We start from the raw sequence: 21,322 nt of genomic DNA, 5'->3' as shown, positions 1-21,322 counted from the left end.
GTGTGTCTCTCAGTCTGAGCCGAAAGTAGACCAAATGGTTCGAGGATGTTGTGAAAGGAATGGACTAGGGGATGAGGGAAACCGGGAGAAAGGATTGCCACCAATACGTGGCAAACCAGGTTGTGCTTGAAGACCATGGACAGAACTAGAAGGTGGGGTTGATGGTGAAGCCATGCGTGGGCATTGTTTGCTAACAGCGCTGACCTGGAGCTCAAGGAAGAATCAGAGGGAGACGATAAAAAGTGCCCAAGCTGGAAAATCCGGTGTTCTGCAGACCAGCTCTGCTTTTGTGCTACTTTCCAAAGTTCTAAATAAAGGTCTTACATTTTTTTATGCGGTTTCCTGCCGTCTTTTCTTGTTGGAGTTGAAGTGTACTACTTTCCCCAACAATCTAAGGGCACTAGGTATTGCTCACCAACCAAGAGCAGCCTGGCAGTGTTGAGGAGACTGCGTTACCTGTACCTAGGGGTCTGTGTCTGTACACCTATTTTGGCAAATGGAAATAAATGCAATTTATGAATTCAAATAAAGCATTTCAAATGTGCGTGCGTGTGTGAAAGCGTGTATACATGCTTGAATGTATGTGGTTATTAGTGTGATTTTGTGTTGAATCAGTAGAGGGCTCTAGAGAAGATGGGAGAGGAAGAGGAGGAGGAGGATGAGACGACACTCTCATTCAAGTGTCGTCTCATCAGAAGGAGACATCTAGTGGTGTGGCACTGCTCTGTTCAGCCTTCTTTAAATATATTATTGCTGTGTGTGTTACAAACACACACGCACACACACACACACACACACATGCACAAGCACACACACACAAGCATTTATCCATGATGCATCAATAGCTTTGTTACATTCATTCATTCTGATTATCTTCAGCTGTAAAAACAGCTGCAGTCTCTGTATCAGTAGATGCATCGCCGCCTGCACTTAATCACTTAAAATAATGACGATTTTTGCATTTTAATTAAGTTATGTTTTATAAACATTCACTCATCAAGTCACTAATGGCCATTTTCAGCCGACAGACGATCCCTTGTTCCACCAGTCTAAAGTGAATGTATGCTAATGCATACATTCAGGCTGTGTCTCAGTGACAGATGAAAACCATTATTTATGTACAGTTCACTGTTTAATTGAACGGAATGAAGGAGTCATTGTGTAGCTCCCTCTCTGCAAATGGAGTCGCATATCACTTACCATCCCAATGTCATTATTCTGCAGAGAGTGGAAAATATAGAATTAGAATCGCCCCATCTTGAATTTAATTTATTGGTGTTTGTTTTATTATCTATCATCAATTTCCATAGCAATTAACACACCCTCCCTCCCCCCCTCAAGCTTGCTTTATCTCTCCCTCACCCTACTCCCCCTCTCTCTATTTATCTCCTTCACCCGCCTTTCCCTCACCGGCTCCCCCCCTTCTTCAAATCCACTGGCGTAACACCTGCTTCACGATGTAACACGCTAAACCTCCTCTGATGGTGGAACCAACGGCCCTTCCTGATTGGACACGCGTCGTCATGTGACTGCAGTCAGAGAACGCGGAAACTGATGTTGCCAGGCTGGGTTGATAAACACCACAGTTACATGTGGGGAAGAACACGTGTTGACATAACAAGCTAAGATAAGGGTACCTTAGTTACTTTACAGCTCGAAATAAAGGAGAACATTGAGGGAGGTCCGAAGCAGATGAGGAGGAAGAGGAGGGGTGGAGGAGGGGGAGGAGGGGAAGGGGGAGAAGAAGGAGGAGGAAGAGGAGGAAGAGGAGGGGTGGAGGAGGGGGAGGAGGGGAAGGGGGAGAAGAAGGAGGAGGAAGAGGAGGAAGAGGAGGGGTGGAGGAGGGGGAGGAGGGGAAGGGGGAGAAGAAGGAGGAGGAAGAGGAGGAAGAGGAGGGGTGGAGGAGGGGGAGGAGGGGAAGGGGGAGAAGAAGAAGGAGGAGGAAGAGGAGGAGGAAGGGGTGGAGGAGGGGGAGAAGGGGAAGGGGGAGAAGAAGAAGGAGGAGGAAGAGGAGGAGGAAGGGGGGAGGGGGAGGAGGAAGGGGGGAGGGGGAGGAGGAGGAGGTGGCAGAGGAGGAGGAGGAGGAGGAAGAGGGGGAAATATCAGATGGGAAATATCCATCTGATTGAAAGCCTTCATCAGAGCCATTATGTGGGTGCACTCCTTTGGTCATAGATAGCTCCACAATAGCTCGTCGCGTCATCACATCCTCCTCCCGTCTCGTCCCCCATGACATCACCAAATGTGGGATGTTTTCCTCTGGCTTAATAGCGCTGTCTGCCTCCTGAATAATAGATGCCTATTTGGGGGCGCTTTTATCCGAAACGTTGTCTTACCCGACCGTGGGCGGATCCATTTACTAGCGTGGGTGGCTCCAGTGGGCGCTGAACCTGAACCTCACCCCCGGCAGTGTCGACGCCATGCCCAGGGAATCTAACCCCTAACCCCAGGTGGGGTGTAGACGCCATGGTTCAGCAGACAGGGACAGACTTGACCATAACCAGGGGGGACGGGGCCCATCGATCGCATCGGAGGCCTGGTGCCCCCGAGTTTTACTGGCGTCCGAAGACCCATTAAAGCACACAGTCATCAACAGGCTGCTCCGCTCTTTACAATCGGCTGTCATTATTCGCATAGAAGGCTTAAAGGGCCCCTAATCTCAATCTATAGATAATGTTGATCAGCCTCAGAAGCAAGAAGCCCAGAGCTGTTTTTATTTTTTTTTGTTAGTTTTTTTACAATCTTCACATCCAGCAAAGATGTCAGATATTAAACGAGCAAAACATTTTCACGTAAATTCTCTCTCTGTGTGCTATGCTCCGTTAAAACAATGTGATTTAGTTTTTTGGGTCACACTAGAAATCTGAACAAAGATGTGTTTTGGGCTTCAGGCTTCAGGTAAACATTTGCATGTAACACGTGGGTATGTCCACCCACTATAATGGAGAACTGCGTTTTAACATCCATCCGTCTCGGAAGTCCGAGGACGTTGCCTAGCGACACGCACAAACACGCCCCTTTTCCTCGGACGCCGAACTCGCCATCTCGGTAGAACTCAGTGGTGACCGAGCAAAATTCCGAGACAGAATTCAAGATGGCTGCGCCCATTGTGACTTGAAGTATGAACTGTTTTCATTGTGCTTGGACAACTTTGGTGGTTTAAATGGCAATTTATTTCACTCGTATTACTGCAATACCTTACTGCGTCCGTATCTCTGCCTATGTACACAAATATATTGTATTTGTCTACAGCACTTGGTCAACTACTGTTGTTTTAAATGTGCTATATAAATAAACTTGACTTGACTATGGCCTATAGCCTACTTATTTTGGAGCGCCTGGTCCTCTGCCAATGCTACCGCGACAACAGCTTTCCGGGTGGCGTCCATGTTTTCCGAGCGAAATAATAAAACGCTTGAAGTGTGGGCGTGGCGTCAGATCCGAGATCCGAGTCGGTTCGCAGAGAATACTCGAACGCAGCATAACCAGTTGGACTGTACTATGTTGTATTCCGGGGGGGGGGGGGGACACTCTGGGGGGACACTCCCACTTGAGATGTCAAGATTGGGAACAGGGATTTCATCAACATCAACATCACACTTGGATGTTAATAAGAGCTCTATTTACCAATTCCTTGTAAAATAAAGTGCTTTGTCAACGGATGACCGCGGGTTAGGTGAAGCTAACCCACACCTGGGTATTATGCACAGCGGCTTCTGGAAAGAGACCAGACAGCAGAAGTTGGCGAGCAGTTCTGCTGATGAAAGCATGGTTCTGTGGACACTATAATGAGTTCTGGGAGAACAGAAGAAGTCTGCAGCGCCAAAGCTGAGACTGGGAGAAGGCAGCATATATATCTACATATAGGGAGCAGAGCGCATTTAGTTGAATCATACTTGAAGGATAATTGTGTTGTGTATCGTAGCGCGTGTTATTAAATTATCAATTTGTCCCGGCACCTGTGTACCAGCATACTTTATTCCTTTTGGTGCATCACTTAACTCAAGTTCACTTTGTTAGTACAAATGCTTATTACAAATGCGTCATTTGTGTCCTCGTTTCTCATTGGCTGCTCTGGGTCATCATCACCCAGCGTTTACATTTCCCATCAGCCAGCACACCAGGTCTTCAGCGAGTCAGTATAGTCAGGAGAGCATTTGGGTAGCATTCAGTGAAGAGCTAACACTGTGTGGACTGAGTCTGTGCTAACTGCCATCACCGACCCGAGCCGGGCTCTCACTCCCAGCTGTCTGTGGCTTTGTGTGTCCTACAACCCTTCAACCTCATGGTAATCCTCAAAGCCAATTCACCTTCTCCCACTCTCTCTCTGGCGGCCTGTGCCTCTCTCCCCCTCTCGATCCATGGCGGCCTGTGTCTCTTATCCACACCTGCACCTCCCTCTCTCTCCCCATGTCTCACATTCCCCACAATGGCGCCTTGACAGTCACTCACCCCTCCGCTGACGTCCCTCCCCCCCTCGTTTGCGCGCTCCCCGCCTACCCAGCCCGTCCTTCTGGCCTTTGGAGGGGGAGTAAAGGGTGAGAGAGACAGCGTGAGTGAGACAGCGTGAGTGAGAGAGGGAAAGAGCTTAAGTGTCATGGTAAGAGCAAGCTGCAACAGGGCTCCTTTTCAGGTTTAGGAAACCTTAACACAGCCGGTTTGGAACGCAGGACCACAGAAGAAAGGTCCGAATGGTGAGGGGGAAATACTAATTACACTCCACGCACGTTCCCCCCAGCACAGTGCCTCAAACGTGCACACACGGGTTCACGTGCACATGCCAACTCGGCAGGGGTGCCTGGCCTATCCAGTCACGTGGGCGTTTTATCCTCTTACCTCAGGTCAGGTTCACTACAATTTAAACCCCATTTAATGGTATTCTCCCTGGAGGGAATTTAATCTGAGGCCCATTTGCAACTTTAGTTCTGTAGTGCTGACCTTTTGAACCGGACAATGTATAGAGAGGATCGTTCAAGGTTGTCATTAATCTGGGTACCAACAGTCTATAACAGGTCATGTACATAAAGAATGTGTGTGTATGTATGTTTAAATATGTATATATGAGTAAAGTGTGTATGTGTGTGTGTGTGTGTGTGTGTTTACTCACCAACCAGGCCAGCAGCATGCAGCCCAACATGCTCATCATTGTCATGCACATGGTAAGCCAGGGTAGGCAGCACCGTGTGTCCTTCAGGTAGGCTGCATGATGGACTGTACTCACTTCACTGTACCCTCCCCCCCCCCCCCCGCCCCCCCTTCCACGGCACATTTAATACCCAAGGTCGCTACTGTCCCTCCTCACCTCTCGTCCTGACAGTTGGGTAAGTGTCTCTCCTCGTCCTAATCCCCTCCCCCACTCCTTCAGTCCATCCGTCTTCTCTCAATCCCTCGCTCCGACTCTATTTTTATCCAGCTTAGCAGCGGTGAAGGAGGGAGAGAGGTTTATTTCCTGACTTCTGTCCCTCTAGTTACCTGGTTAGCAACGGACAAGCCAGGCTAATCCCTGCTACAAGCGCTACCACAGGCGCTATAATAAGAAGCACCACCAGCTAGCTTGTGTAGCTAAATACAAAGAGTGTAGAGTGCATTAATATATAGTCTCACCCACTCTATTCTATTGAATAAAATTAAGGTCAGCTTCCACTAGTCTTATATTCCTTTGTAAAACATAAAAGGTGCAATGAAGAGAATGTTGTGGCATCTAGCGAAATGGAATATAATATATAGTATTTTGTGTATATTCCCATGAAATTAACAGTGAAGGCCACCTTACATGCCAGTAAAGGCCATATTACAGCCAGTACAGGCCTCCTTAAAGGCCAGTACAGGCCACCTCACAGGCCAGTACAGTACAAGCCACCTTACAGGGCACCTTACAGGCCACCGTAGCTTCTCCTTCGTCATTGGAAAAGGAGGAGTGAGGGGAGGGTATTCAGTTGGTTGAAATCTGCAAACTCACAGCTAAATGCCACTCAATCCTCAAGACTGCATCTTGAACCCTTATGGCAGAATAAATAAGTTTACACAGCGAAAGGGTAAAATAACTGAAATTACAATTCATGCTAATTTACCAGAAGTTATACTATAGTATAATACTAAAATTTGTATCAATATTACAGTATATTGTTGCTATTCCATTGTGACCCAGGACATTGAAAAATACCATTATTCCACCAGAATAATCAGACTATCGATAGCTAGAGTTTCGAACCACAATGCAGCATTTCTTCAATCAATACTCTCCCAGCACCATTCAGAAAGTTACATAGCTGATGCTTATTTTCCAATGTGCATTGATCTCTGGGCTCAAACAGCTAGCTTCTTATCAACCTGGCACGTTTAACATACATGCCGTTCTATTTACAAACCTGGTGTATTTATGCTTAATAAGGATATACTATTTTACAGCCATGTGCCAACAGACTCCAAATAGCCACTACTGGTTTGAGTATTTCAGCCTTCTGTAAATCCATCTGTATCATACTGCAGCGCATAACATTAAGAAAACACCTCCCTTCCGTCGGCAATAAATCGTGACCTTGACATTTATTGTCCGCCTTCGACCTTGAAGGAATACAGTATGGCAGCCACTAAATCCTTGGTGTTTTTTTTTTTCTTTCTTGAGAAGAACGCCCCAATAAGTGTGAGTGTGAGTGGATCAGAACGCCAATCTATCACTCTGGAGATGACAGACTGCAGAGTCATAGCTAGAGGTAGCAGCCAGAGCCTCGGCTCTACACAAGTAGAGCTGCAGCAGAACTCCCTCTTCTCCCCTCCATGATAACCACAGACGACACTCCGGAGAGAAGCACTGTTGAGTCATCAGCCTGGAAGGTGGGTTATGGATGGATGGATTGATGGACGTGCTGCATTTGCTCCTGCATATTAAATATGGTACATTATCGTCTCGTAACAAGTACCGGTCGAGTAAAAAAAAAAAAAAAACATTGCGGATGGGAAATGGTCATGCTAATGCATCGAAGGGACGGTTAATGATCTTTTAGAAAGGGATTGGGGGATGATCGCTTGAGACGATGAAAGGGATGAGTCAAGCGTAGAGAGTGGCGGTCGGTAATAGAAGGCCTTGCGTCGCAGATGAAATGTTGGGAGCCGCTTTTCTAAAGCTGCACCCTCGTGTGGTTAGTTGAGGTATAACAATTGCAGTACAGCAGTACCATGTGACACCTGGTAATCTATACATTTTCTTCAAACTTTGTTTGGATTTGTTGATATCCGTTGATATCTGATTTGTTGATATAGTTATTGATTAATAATAAATGTATTCTTTTTTCAGTATATCACTGCATCAAGCACAATCTGTAGGTTGAACAGAAATTTAAGCCACAGTTTATGCTTTTATTAAACTAGACAATGATTGTACATCAACAAATCAAAAGAACAATGTACAAACAATAAAATCAAAATTTGTTTAAAAATAAGAAATTGAAAAATCCCTTATCATTTTAACACAGACGTGATTTGGTAAAGTATATACATGCATGCACATACATTGGTTATTCATAATAGATGCAGTAATTTCCATATCAATATAAACATTTAGCCCTGACTAACTAGGGGAAATTAACATACCGGTGGGGACATTATTAACCGTCTCCTCATCAAAGAACAGCATAATCCTCCAATTCCAGATGACGAGAGCAGCAGATTTTATAACAAACCGTATTTTACATTATCAATTCAAGTATGCTGCTAGATCTGAAGGATATTCAAAACAACCAGTACTCCCTTTTCATCAAAACAGTGCAAGGTAACAGACATTCCCTGTTTTAGAAATACAGTATTAGATGTAGCAGTCGATGTATGTAGGGGCTTGGGTCCAATATGGCTTTAGAGAAGAAAGAAAAAAACATAAAAAATAGACATGTGTACAGCTGAGCAGAGTTCTCCTCATTTAATTTCCTCTTACTTACATTCACACGAAGACCCTAATTTCACGGTAGAATGTGCTTAAGAAAAGGTTTGAGACCATAACCAAACAAAAAGAAAGATAACGAGAAGAACAATCATTGCAGACGTCACCCCAGCAGGGAGAATCCATGGTTCTCATTCACCTAGCGTCCATCTTGAGTCCATCTTGGTGCTAAACACTAGTGTTTAAACCAAGATGGCTGCCATATGGCCCATTCCTAATCATAGCGTTGAACATGGCATCGCCCCCAGTTTCTGGACTAATCTCTCTCACACATACAGACACAGGTGTCATAAAAGTAACACCCAGAGGTATGTGTGGCAACCTGATCAGCTTTTTAACTCTTTAGATCATGTTCAGGATGAAATTCATTCATTAATTCAGCAGGTTATGCCTCAAAACATTTTAACTAGTAAAAACATTTTTAATATGTGGTCAGATTCGTTACAGTTTGCATGGCTTTGTTAAGCAGGCTCAGCAGAACTCTGTGGACTAAAGGAACAAAGCACATGTGAAATCAAGCCACTTATTGAAACCACAAGAATCTCATAATTACATCTCAGGTGAGCATGCATGTGTCACTCTAAGTAACAGACTTCTTAAATATACGATCCAAAATAGCAACCTCGGGAATTTACCATCACACTCCCCCCATGGTTCCAAATGCGCACACACACACACACACACACACACACACACACACACACACACACACACACACACACACACACACACACACACACACACACACACACACACACACACACACACACACACACACACACACACACACACACACCGAGAGGGAGAGATTGATGGCTTTTTGGCTTTTTAATAAACCAGATGTCATGCCCTCTCACTCTGATGGGTGAATGGACACACACACACACACACACACACACACCTGACTCCTCTCACACAAACATGGCAGCCGATACGAAGCTGTCCCCGCGGTTGACGACACCGTCCTGAGGCGCGGCCTGTGGATCGTCGGCGTAGGTGTAGAGGTAGGGCGGCGGCACCTCGTTGTGCTCCGGGTCATCCCAGCCACTGGGGGCAGCGGAGTAGTAGTGCACCCTGTCCTTGGGAGCCTCCCCTTCCTCCTCCTGGTAGGTGTCCAGGTCCTGCCAGGATCACAAGGACCCAGGTAGTTGTTTAGTCCCTCATATTCACCTCTTCTTGTCCGTGTGTTCTGCACTTAGAGCTATCATCTGTCCCTCGGAGTGGCCGTATGTGTATGAATCATGAGGCAAACAACCTTTATTGGTGTCATTGTACAAGTACAACATGCAATTTGACCCATCACTTACTGCAGAACTAAGAGCAGAGTGGTTAAGTCACTACTATGCATTAATAATGCTAACTGAATATACTATACTTACCTTGTGTCTGATTCCTAATTCTTCTCTATACTTTTTTTTTTGTAGTCACTCCAATTCTGATTGTATTCGTTTACTGCCTAACTTGTAGGATCACTAAATTACCCAAATGAAAATATCTTCAGAAAATGAAGGAATTGGTCATTGTGTTGTATTCACGTATTTCGTTAATATCAATCATTCGCTATTGTTTGAATGCTAAACCTGCTGCTGTTATCCCAAGTATTATAGCTGCCATTACCGTGACTGGCTCAGCACTCTGGGTATTGTAGTACTGTTCCTGCAGGGGCCTGTTCTCAACCACTGGGTCATGGACGGTGATCAACTACAAAACAAAACACGCATCCATTCAAAAAGAGATGACATCAGATGGCTTCGTACTTGCAGTCATTCTCTTATTGACACAGATATCATTCAGAACATGCTGTTCAGTCTGATTCTAAATGTTGATTTAGTTTCTAGACGTGTTGCCAAGTCATCAGGAACTCACTCTGTCTGTGGAGCTGTTGGTCTTCTTAGGGGGAGGGGGCTGGAATGTAGGTGGACCACTAAAAAAAAAAAAAAAAAAAAAAAAAAGAAAGAGAGAAAGAGAAAGAGAGAAAGAGAAAGAGAAAGAGAAAGAGAAAGAGAAAGAGAGAGAGAGAGAACTTGTTAATGCAAGTTGTTTGAAAAAACACTTATTAATTTGAACAACTTAAAATAGTAAAATAGATATACAAAGCACTGTTTATAATGACATTATTATTTTGCGCACACACACACACAGGAACGTACTCGCTCATCGACTTCCTACGCCTGCGGTACAGTGCGATGCCGGAGCCGATGGCGGCCAGGATGATGATCACCCCAATGATGGCCCCGATGATGATGCCTGTGGTCGGCCCCTTCTCCGGCAGCCTGGTTCCTGAGGGAAACACATGGCACACGTTCACATCTCAGTTGGCTCCTTTGAGAGAAGAAAAGAGAGAGCAGAAAAGAGCAGCCGAGCAAGAATGGAAAAAAGATATGCATTGAAAACATTCCCTTCGCCATGGCGACAAAGTATGGTATTTCCCACACCTGTGATTGATCGTTGAGACCAACTCCCCGAATCAATCAGGGAAGAGATGCCCTGACTGGTCAGAATGAACCAGGAGCAGTCTTACATCTAAACTCATACAGACGGTTACGCCATTTCTAACAAAATACAATTCAGAATATCTTAGCTATTACAACTTTAAAATCAAACGATATATATAATACATTAATTTCGCAGGCCCTTTTTATCCAAAGTGACATTCACTTGAGACTGGAAAATATAACAGCATATAAACAAAATGGGGGTAGTTACATAATACACCAAGGGCTGCTTGACCACGTATATAAAAATAACCAACTGGACTGAGAAGCAATAGGAAACAGGAAGACAAGGTTAGTGGACTAGTCTGATTTATTATTATTATCAGTGCATAATAATTCCATCTACAGAGGATCTCTAGAAGACTGCAGGGAAGGAACAAACAACGTTGGACTACAAATGATTCAAGACATTAGTGTGTTTAATGAGGCTTTGCCCTGTTGTAAAGTAGAGGCTGTTGCGGTGACTCCAATCTCTCTCTCTCTCTCTCCCCCTCTCCCTCTCTCCCTCATCCTATCAAAATGCATGGCTCGTGCGGTGTGACGATACGTGTGCTCCGACGTGCAGGTGAGCTGAGTGCAGGCCCTGGTCGTGATTAGCGTGTTCCCACACACGGGTTATTAAGAGGAACCAGAGACATCACACAGAGGTTGCTCTAATGAAGCGTGACCCACGCACACAGAAGTACATGTTTCAGTGTTTACCAAAGGAGCTGCTCAGCTCATTATAGACCAATATTCCCCGGGGGTTATGCTAATGAGGAGGTGGTAAAGGCCACGCAGGATCTGAAACTCCATTGATGAGAGAGGGAGAGCAAGGAAAAGAGCAAGCAAAAAGACTGCGGTCATGTTAATTGGAGGGGTCACAATCGATGCTTTGAGACCTCAAATACTGATCTATGAATTTCTCCCTTTCCTTCCTGAATACTGTTCCAGAAGGAAAGGCATTCATTTTTTCTTTTTCGTTTTTGTGGGTCTACATGTTCATTAACACATTTCTTCATACCTCGGCATCATCATGGCGATTCAAACCCAGTCCATTCTCATGGCTGTTCCTATACTGTTCAGTCCACCATTTTACCTCCACCTGCTGGTGTGGGCTGGTGTGTCCAATATACCAATAGATGTTTATTAGGTTTATACACCACCACTGTGGTTTATAAGATAAGATAAGATAGATAGACACTTTATTGATCCCTTGGGAATGCTCCTTCAGGGAAATTCAAAATTCCAGCAGCGGTAGTACAGACAAGACACATAAACAGCTAGAAAAACACAATTAAAAAAGCAACAAGACATGGTATAAATAAATACATTTTAAAAAGAAGCAGCAGCAGCAGATTTTAGCAGCAATTATTATATCTTATTCATGTTCTTGTTTAATAAATGGAGTGTGTAGCGATAAATAAATAAATAAATAAATAAATAGATTATGCAAGCTCGATCAGTCCATCCTATTTCTATTTCCCTTTATCCACTGTATATATATGTATTATAGATTTTGGGTGGATTTTGGATATGGCAAAAGTTAAGCCAAGGTCATGTTATAATGTTTTAACAATATTATCTAAAAAAATATACGCAAGTATGAATATCATACTATAAAATCGTTATTACTTTTTTTAACATACATTTAATTGAGTCAGAAGAATGTACTACATTAAGATAAAATAAGATAAAATTAAGATAAAATAAAATAATCAATATTGCAAAACAAATAATCTGATGCCTAAACTAGCAAGCATATTTTCAAGAGCTCATTATAATTTTCTCCTCACTTGGGCCTACTCTTTAACCTTATTTAGAATGCAAGGATCTATGAATATGCAAATGGTAAACGAACTCATAAACTCGTGCACGTGTGCCTCAACACACGCACACACGCGCAAACCAAAACACCCGCCCACTCTCGGCGGCCAAATCATTTACATATTATCCTTGACCATGATGAATTCAACTGGATTGTACTTGCAAATTACTCTCGCTGCTTTGTAGGAAGCATAAAGAACGTGTGTCTCTTCACTGAAAGCGGGGAGATGTTGAACTTCTAGGCTTCGGTTCGTAAAGTACTTCATCCAAAAAGCCTAGAGCTTAACATTTAAAAATGTTTACCAAATGTCTTTTGCAGGAAAGCTATCTATATTCATGCAAAAAAGAAATACAGCGATAATGTATGCACATTGCATAAAGAACCTTGACAGGACTAGCGGTCCCTTGTTCATAATGGAGTCGTGTCCCCAACACAACCAAAATCTGTTTCGGATTTACGGACAGCAATAAAGTGCAGGCCTAAGGCTACAGCGGAATAATACATCCCTGAAAAGCCATCGTTGCTTTCGGTAGTAGGCTAATAGTAGTATGCATGATGCTTATTATGGGCTACAGTCAATACTTGTAAATAAGACATCATCGTATCGGATCGACAGAGAAGTCGTGAGATTTCCTCTGAAATAAGGACAATGCGGACTACTAAAAAAAAACGTCCAGACCCAACAGTGCGGGACTTCCAAGTGTCTTCCCCTGGGCTTATAAAACACGCTTCGTTTCAGCAGCCCCCATAAACCAAGGCAATCGACTTTTAAAGCCACTGCAAACGGGAGCTTTAAAACGAATGAATGTTAAATAATTACCGAGTTAGGTTGGTGCAAGGTCGCTGCAGACAAAATTAGATAGCATTTCACTGTGACATTTACGAGTGCGTGCTGAGTCAGTGCGAAGGCGTTCTTCAACAAAAGATCGCAATTATTAAACCAGGTGTTTGGTATTACCGATGATAATGAACGGCCATAGGTGTCTTACAAAGTCCAAAATAAATAATAATGGATAACCTTTATTGTGCATTAAAAAGAGAGTCGTCCAGCACTTCCCCAGGTAGCTGTATTCTCCAGGGACTGAGCGTTAAACGGGTGTGGGGGACGCTTTTCACCACATGGGGGCGCTGTGCAGCTTTTATAAACGAAGGCAGTATCCTTTCGCACTGAGAAATCGCTCTGATTTCACATTTATTATAGAAACGCTGTTGCGTTTCCGTTTGCCGGCGTTTTCCTCTCCTCGCTTACAGATCCTTTAGTTCAACTTCAGTTTATTTCAAATTATGATAAGCATTTTCTCTCCCTTTATGTCTCGTTTCCTCCATATTTGTATGCATCTGGCTCGCTCGTGTCATTGTCCCCATTCCACAACAGTCCAGTTTCCCTCAGCCGGCTCAGGTAAAAAGCCCTTTCAGCCGCCACTCTTTCATTTTCTCCCTGATAACCTCTGAGAGAAAGCAGGAAACCTTGTTGAAAGGAAGCCAATTTGAGGATGGCGGGGCGGTGTCTCTGTGCACGCCGCGGAGGAGCATACCCTCTGTGTTGGCCCTGGACACCGGCCGTGGTTCGGGCTAATGAAATCTCCCAGACGGAGTCCTCCTTCTCGGTGTGTAGCCTATTTGCGAGCGTGTGTATTTATAACTTGTCGAGATTTCTGCAGCTCCCCGCCAAGGACAGCCATCACAATTTCAGCCCCAGTCAGACAATCACCCACACGGTTATAGAGTAGGTTATGGAGTACATTAGGTCACACACACACACACACACACACACACACACACACACACACACACACACACACACACACACACACACACACACACACACACACACACACACACACACACACACACACACACACACACACGGGATAGAGAGAGAGACACACACACGCGCGGGATAGAGAGAGAGACAGCTGGAAAGAGATAGTTGGTTGGAGAGATGGAAGGAAAGAGAGAGATGGAGAGACAGAGGGATAGAAGGGGCTGTAGTTGGTGAGAGAGAGACAAAAGGTGGAGGGAGATATATGACTAGAGAGAGAAAGAGTGTGTGTGTGTCTCTGTTTGGGGAGAGACGGCAAGGGACGCAGAGGAAAAACAGTACAGCTGAATACCTGAAGAGTCAGGAGTCAGAGAAAGAGGAAGTCAGAAACCAAAAGGTTGCTGGTTGGAAATAGAGAACAAAAAGCAGGCAGCAGTAGTGGAGAGGGAGCAGGGGGCTGCAGGAAGCAGAAGCAGACCAGTGAGATGGGGGCCCAGATCAAGGCCCGGACTCCTGATAAGCAGTCAGCTACTTCCTGGGGCATGGCTGGAGCTGGCCCACCGCGACAGAGGAGGAGGAGGAGGAGGAGGAGGGAGCGCAGGAAGACAACCAACTAAACTCACTCTCTTTCAATCCCTTGTTCTTTCCTGTGTGATGCAGCCTTTGCCTGAAGGGATTATGGTTAACATGGTGGCCTGGCCTAACCCACCTCCAAACAAACACATCCATCCCCCCACCACAACAAATGTATTTCTGCTCCCTCTCTCTCCTCTTCTGTCATCCCGTACCGTCGTTTAGGATGCCCCTGCCCCCCCCCCTCATACACACCAACCGTACTCTCATCTCCTAAGCGTAATGGCAGAGTTAAGCCTACACACACACACACACACACACACACACACACACACACACACACACACACACACACACACACACACACACACACACACACACACACACACACACACACACACACACACACACACACACACACACCATCTATTATGAATGAATAAATAAATAAATACTTCCAGATACATCTCACCAATATGACTATTTTAGACCAGCGGGTATTTGTGCTTGTCTGAAAAGCTTAGCAGGTCACTGTGGACAGTAGTACACCGCTCGGCAGCACAACAAATCGAAAACGATTTCTGGAAGGGTTAAAGGTAGCCGGTTAGCCTTTTGCCCTTTCTATTGGCAGAGGGGCATCCCGGGTCATCCCCATGTTCTCTGCTGGGTATGATCTGCCATGATCCGCGTAGCCCTGAAACAGTAACACACTCCTATGTACGTTTCTAGTTCATAGAGAGAGTTCGGGGCCAAACCTCAGTACATTTATAAAAAGGGAATAAATTAATGAATGTAATGCTGCTTTTCAAAGGAATTTCCTGTCATCTTGACATTTTAAAAAGCTACAACTGACGCAGGGTTCAAATAACTAAACAGAAGGCCTGGAGGCATCTTCTGGAAGGTGGGAGGGGTCCAGATTTACAGCAATCAAGTCTGACATTATGGAGTCTTTTCAGTATCAGAATCATGTTATCCCTATCTGAACTTTGTACCAACTCATAAAGCCCTCATTTCATTTCACCAAATGATTTAACTCCTTGATAGAATCCCAAAAAGCTTTTGATCACTCTTCTCTGTTTAGCATCTTTGAGGGAGATCAGGACAGGACTGCAGATAATGGTGCTTTATTATTCCCTTTCAAATCAACAAGTTTCTTTATATATTACCTAACCGGCAAACCCTGTTAATATCATTTCATTCAGAAGGTTAAGCATGAAAGTAGCCTTTCACCAGGGCAATCTTACAGTGTGGAGCTGGCAAAATGAGGGGCGAGTGGTTCTGTTAGACTCAAGACGTGGTTTTGCGTGGGTGAGGCCAAGGCTAAGTGATACTGGCAACTTGACATATAATACACCATAATGAAATAAAAAACCTAGAGAGCACATCCCCACATCATTCTCTCACCTCAACATATTCCCCTGTTCAACAAAGTACACTCTATATATTGTATTCTGTCTATAGAAACCTAACTTCCTCCACAACTTGCTCAAAGTGGAAGATTCAACTAACAACTAGAACACATCTGTGGAGACGCTTTCACTCTCCTCCCTACGAATCCTGCAAGACGCAGACACACAGCTGGCAAGTGCTGTTTGTCACCACTGCACAAGCCAATCACATCCCGGAGGATCAAATCAAATGTCACACAAACACACACACACACACACACACACACACACACACACACACACACACACACACACACACACACACACACACACACACACACACACACACACACACACAATGAATATAACATCACAGTGTTTGTATCCTGACAGGGTTAATACTACTCACACACACACTGTTCACAATCAGTGAAAGTGCACAGTCTTAAGTGCTGAAATGACTCGCAGCATATATTCAGAGGCAATAGAGGACCCGGTGTTCTCATCAACACAATAGAAGCCGGGGCTGCAGTTAACAAAACATTACCATCCAATCATGAGGAGCGAGCACAAACTGTTTTTTCTCAATGTGTTTGTGTGTAGGTCTTTGTGTGTCAATATTTGTGTGTGTGCGCGACGATGTGTGTGGAGGTGTGTGTCAAGGTGTGTGTGTTTGTTCAGGACCGATCAGCGCGGCTGGGTCAGTTCTAATGGACTGTGATTCTAGGTCCAGCCGGGCGCACTCTGGCTGTCCGGAGGATTAAACACCACGTCACCCACTCGCCATGGCCCTGTGACATCTCCAAAAGCGCGCGCGCGCTCTGTGTGTGTGTGTGTGTGTGTGTGTGTGTGTGTGTGTGTGTGTGTGTGTGTGTGTGTGTGTGTGTGTGTGTGTGTGTGTGTGTGTGTGTGTGTGTGTGTGTGTGTGTGTGTGTGTGTGTGTGTGTGTGTGTGTGTGTGTGTGTGTTAGACACACACACACACTATCTCCCAGGAGAGAGTGTGCTCTCAGTGTGTGTGTGAGTCTGTCCGTCCCAGGAGACAAAGTGTGTGTGAGAGACAGTGTGCTCTCTGCCACTGCGTATTAAAAAGCAGATTCTGCCAGCCCCAGGAGAGGACAGAAGCTTTCCTTCTCTTCTCTCCATCCGTCTCCTCCCTCCCATCCATCCATCCTGCCTTCTCCTCCTTCCCTGGGACAAGGTCGCTGCAGCCGTCTCCCTGCGTCTCTTCCCGGCAGTATTTACTGTGCTCTCCAGCCTAAACCACCACCACCACCCCCACCACCACCAGCAGCAGCACCGCCGCCGCCGCCGCCACCCCAAGCAGCGGAAATGCACCCCCCGCTGCATTAGCCAAATGTAGCTGTCCACTCCAAAACAGAAATGATCTGTTGTTGTACCAGCAGCCACTTTGCCACACACACACATCCATAAGACACACACACACACACGCATAAACAGACACACGGTCATAGACAGAGACAAACACGCACACAGTCACACAAATCCATAGACCGACACACACACAGGCATAGACACACATTCATAGACCGACACATACACAAAAATTCCCCTAATACTGAGGGTTGAACACTATGCGTGTCTTATTAGATATAAAAGGTATACTGAGAAAATGACAGCTCAGTGTTTGCTGACATTGCTAGGCTTTTATAAACACATGCAAAACCAACACTCCCACACAAACACTGATATTGGACTATGTTGTACAAATGCAAAGAGACCTTTGTAAAATACCCCCAGAAAAATACATTGAGTCACACATGCGCTAGCACACAGCGAAAGACTGTGCCTTTATTTATTTTTCTCTCACACACACACACACACACACACACACACACACACACAGGGCAACAATTATATGAACAGACTCCCAGTGAACAGACCAAGAGTGCTATTCAACAGAGTAATTGCTGCTTATTACAGACTGGACCATCATCGCCTCAGCATCCCTCATCGTACAACTGTACTTTATTACGTGAAATGTCTCTATTGCAGTTTAAATGGAAACAGTTGTGATAGAGCCCGAGCAGGCGGTGGTAATTACATGCCAGTGACTTTAAGGCTACCCATCTGTCTTCCTCCTGCGCGCCCCTCTCCTCCCCTCCCCTCCCCTCCTAGCAGGGTGTGTGTATGTGTGTGTCTGAGGGGCCAGTCGAGAGTATCTGGTGAGTTTACCTGCTGCCCACGCCAACTTCTGGCTAGGAGGGACTCCTTGTTACTTTGTAACGGACACGCGCGAGCACACACACAAAGGGGCGCACACAAACACGCATGCCCACAAAACCTCAGCCCCCACACCACACGCGTGCCCCACATGCACACACCTGATAAAATGGTAAAGTCTGTTGGGTGTACACCTATACAAGTCATGCCTCAATGTATACCCACGTATTGTGTGCACGTGTATCCACCCACACCCACACATACACATAAGGGTGAGCTGGTGGGTGCTCAGTGCTCACCAGGCTCCTCTTCATACGTCAGAGAAGAAGGACACACGGACGCTTCTGCCCAACCCTCCGTCTCCAAATCCAGACTCAGTCTTGCGCAGGGTGCTTTTTCTCACGCACACACACACACACGCAAACGCACACACGCACACGGCAAAACTCTGCACACGCCGACACATGACCATAAAAGTAAGCGTTGCACAAGAGGAAACAGATCCGAAGCAGAAGGAGGGCAGATGGAGGGAATATCTACAGGAAGGAACACAGGGAACTGAAAATGGAATAGAAGATGTAGGCTGAAGGGAGACAAAGTAACAAAGCCTCCCAGAGAGTGTGGAGGCGTCAGGCAAAGAGTGTCAAGAAAGTGAATTCTTTCCAAAAGAAGCAGAAATAAATACGGAGTTGTGGAAGAGAAAGGTTCAGAGTCGTCAGGCTTGATTTTCAATGCGAGCAGCGTGATATAGTCATTTGCAACCCTTTGCGGGAAAGAGCGTACAGGGCCCGGGTATTGTGGCCAAGGACTAGCTGATCAGGTCAGCCAGGCTGCCTCTCACGCGGAGCCCAGGGCGAGCAGCACGGCTGTAGCAGGCCTCTCCTTCTCACCTCCTCCACGCCAACTTCTCATCAGTCACTGATTAACGACATACAAAGCCATTATGGCCCCCGTCTCCCTGGCCACTTGGCTCACATCACTCTCTTCCTCCCCCTCTCTCTCACGCTCTCTCTCGATTCTATTCTTTTGACTTGACTCTTGACTCTCCCTCTCTTCATTTCAACTCCATTCTCTTCTCCCTCCGATGACTCGCTTCTCCCACACTCTCGTGACTTCTCTCTTGCCCATGACTCGTCCGTCTCTCTCTCCCCTCTCTCTCCCCTCCCCCCCCCCTCTCTCTCTCTCTTTCCCCCCCCCCCCTCTCTCTCTCCCCCCCCCCCCCCCCCTCTCTCTCTCTTTCCCCCCCCCCCCCCCTCTCTCCCTTTCTCCCCCCCCCCCCCCCCCAGGAGAAGGGCCGCAGAAGGGAGGATAGATGGCATGAGAGGGGAGGGAATGCCCTTAAAGCAGTGAATCCATCTGCGTTACAGATAAAGAATGGTTTCATTATCGGTTAAATGCAGTTGCTAGGCTGTGTGCTTGGTGTGTTGTTGACTTACGAATAAATTAGGAGTAAAAGGGACACACACACACACACACACACAAACACATCAATAAAGGCCCACAGGCCACACCTGCCCACCCACATACACACCCACCCATCTACATACAGTGTAGGTTTAATGGAAAGCAGGTCCATGCATTGTCCTTAGACATTGGATCCTTGATCCTACACAAGCTTTCCAGCATGTGTAGGATGACTCTGGGTCACCAGTGATGCGGGCAGAGCAAGGCTGGCAGCATCGTCTTATAGGATCTCCAAGATAGCAACTGTTCTCATACTATAGCAGTTACAGATGTCGAATGAGCATTATATTATTTTTTAGTTATCATCCATTTAATAGTCAAAAGGCACATTAAAAAAATCTAAAATGTAAGATAGGTCTAGCCTCTGGTTCCCCTCTGAAATACCAAGTCAGTTTCTGGCAAGAAACAAAGAGTGGTTCCTAGCTAGACATTTTAGCTCCCATAGGTTTGCCGTCAGATTTAAGAAATAAATGCTTCAATAAACTCTACTAATTATTACTTAACCTCCATCTACAACTCTTGGTCGAATCCATTTTAATGCTGGAAAGCAGTAAACTCCACGGAAAACAACAGTGTTTCCTCTCTGCCCACTCATATTAATCCCTTTGTGTCATAATGACGGAAGATAAATAAATACGCACAGCTTTTAAAAGACGTGGTAATGGTAATCAGCTAATTCTGCAAATATGTTCTTCAACAATGATGTTGGCTATGTACATAGTTAGCTGTGGCCCTCAGTGGGCCCTCCTAAACCCTTCTGCTCGTGTAAACACTGAAGCTCTTATAGCCAGTGACTCAAATTCACTGGCTGGTGACCCAGCTGGTGATAACAATTCTAAAAGCTCTCGGTCCCCATCACCTTCAAGCAACACACAATTTTTACGTTCAGTAGCAATGTGCACAATTTTGACTTTCAGAATTCCCAAAACTCAATAACAGTGTTTAGTAAACTCTAGCTGGTTCTGAATGCTTCTCTCCACTCTAGCTGGTTCTGAGACTGGGACGTGAGCGTGCCTCAGCAGGCTTGGTGATGCGGGTGGGAGGGGTTTTGGGAGTGTTGATAACATGATTCTTGTAAACAAGAAAAGAGGTACTGGCTGGCCAGCATTTTTGATTTGTAGGATAAATCAGTTAAGCTACAAGCTAGTTGACATGTTACACCTTGAGACTTGAACTAATTTAACTCACAAGTTAACATGTCCAAAGGATGGAAGATGGCGGAGGTTTTACCTTTGCACACAGGAGGAGAAAATAGTCAAATCTGTCTAAAACCCTTGCATCAGTGGCAAACAATGACCGTGTCATTCTTAACTAGAGATTCTGTATCAGCCCTCACCAATGAGGCTTCAGAAATCAGAACAGATTATTGTACCATCGCTGCTACTATATGGTGGGATATAAATGATATTGTGTCAGCTGTAGACAAAAGGAAGCACTGTGCCTCTTTGTTAAGCATGTATCAAAAGCCTTTGAAGCCGTTGATCATACTCTGCTCCAGTACCAACAGTATTTAGCAGTGGCTAATGTCAGATCACATTTTCTACCAATGACAAGGCATCCCACAAGGTTCACTTCTAAGTCCTGTAAACTATTTATATAAACTGTACGTCCACCTTAATGCAGGTGACACACTTTTAAAGTGTTGGGCTGACCATTATACTTGCTACCTTTATCAAATGCCAGTAAATAAAATACGTATGCCGTTCTCCAGAGCTAG

General features: G+C 45.3%; 1 protein-coding gene across 1 annotated transcript in view; it reads right to left on the bottom strand.

Moving 5' to 3' along the window:
* Nucleotides 1-7,340: 7,340 nt before the first annotated feature.
* Nucleotides 7,341-21,322, bottom strand: part of LOC130391273 (nectin-2-like) — a 77,972-nt gene continuing 63,990 nt past the window's right edge. The window contains exons 7-10 of the mRNA XM_056601321.1: nt 10,084-10,213; nt 9,800-9,857; nt 9,551-9,634; nt 7,341-9,054 (exon numbers count right to left, since the gene is read on the bottom strand). Coding sequence (XP_056457296.1) covers nt 8,845-9,054; nt 9,551-9,634; nt 9,800-9,857; nt 10,084-10,213 — 482 coding nt within the window. The 3' untranslated portion in view covers nt 7,341-8,844. The remainder of the gene's footprint in view (nt 9,055-9,550; nt 9,635-9,799; nt 9,858-10,083; nt 10,214-21,322) is intronic.

The sequence above is a fragment of the Gadus chalcogrammus genome, chromosome 11 (assembly GCF_026213295.1).
Source record: "Gadus chalcogrammus isolate NIFS_2021 chromosome 11, NIFS_Gcha_1.0, whole genome shotgun sequence".
NCBI lineage: Eukaryota > Metazoa > Chordata > Actinopteri > Gadiformes > Gadidae > Gadus > Gadus chalcogrammus.
The sequence above is the reverse complement of the archived record's forward strand: the minus strand, read 5'-3'. Positions and strand labels throughout refer to the sequence as shown.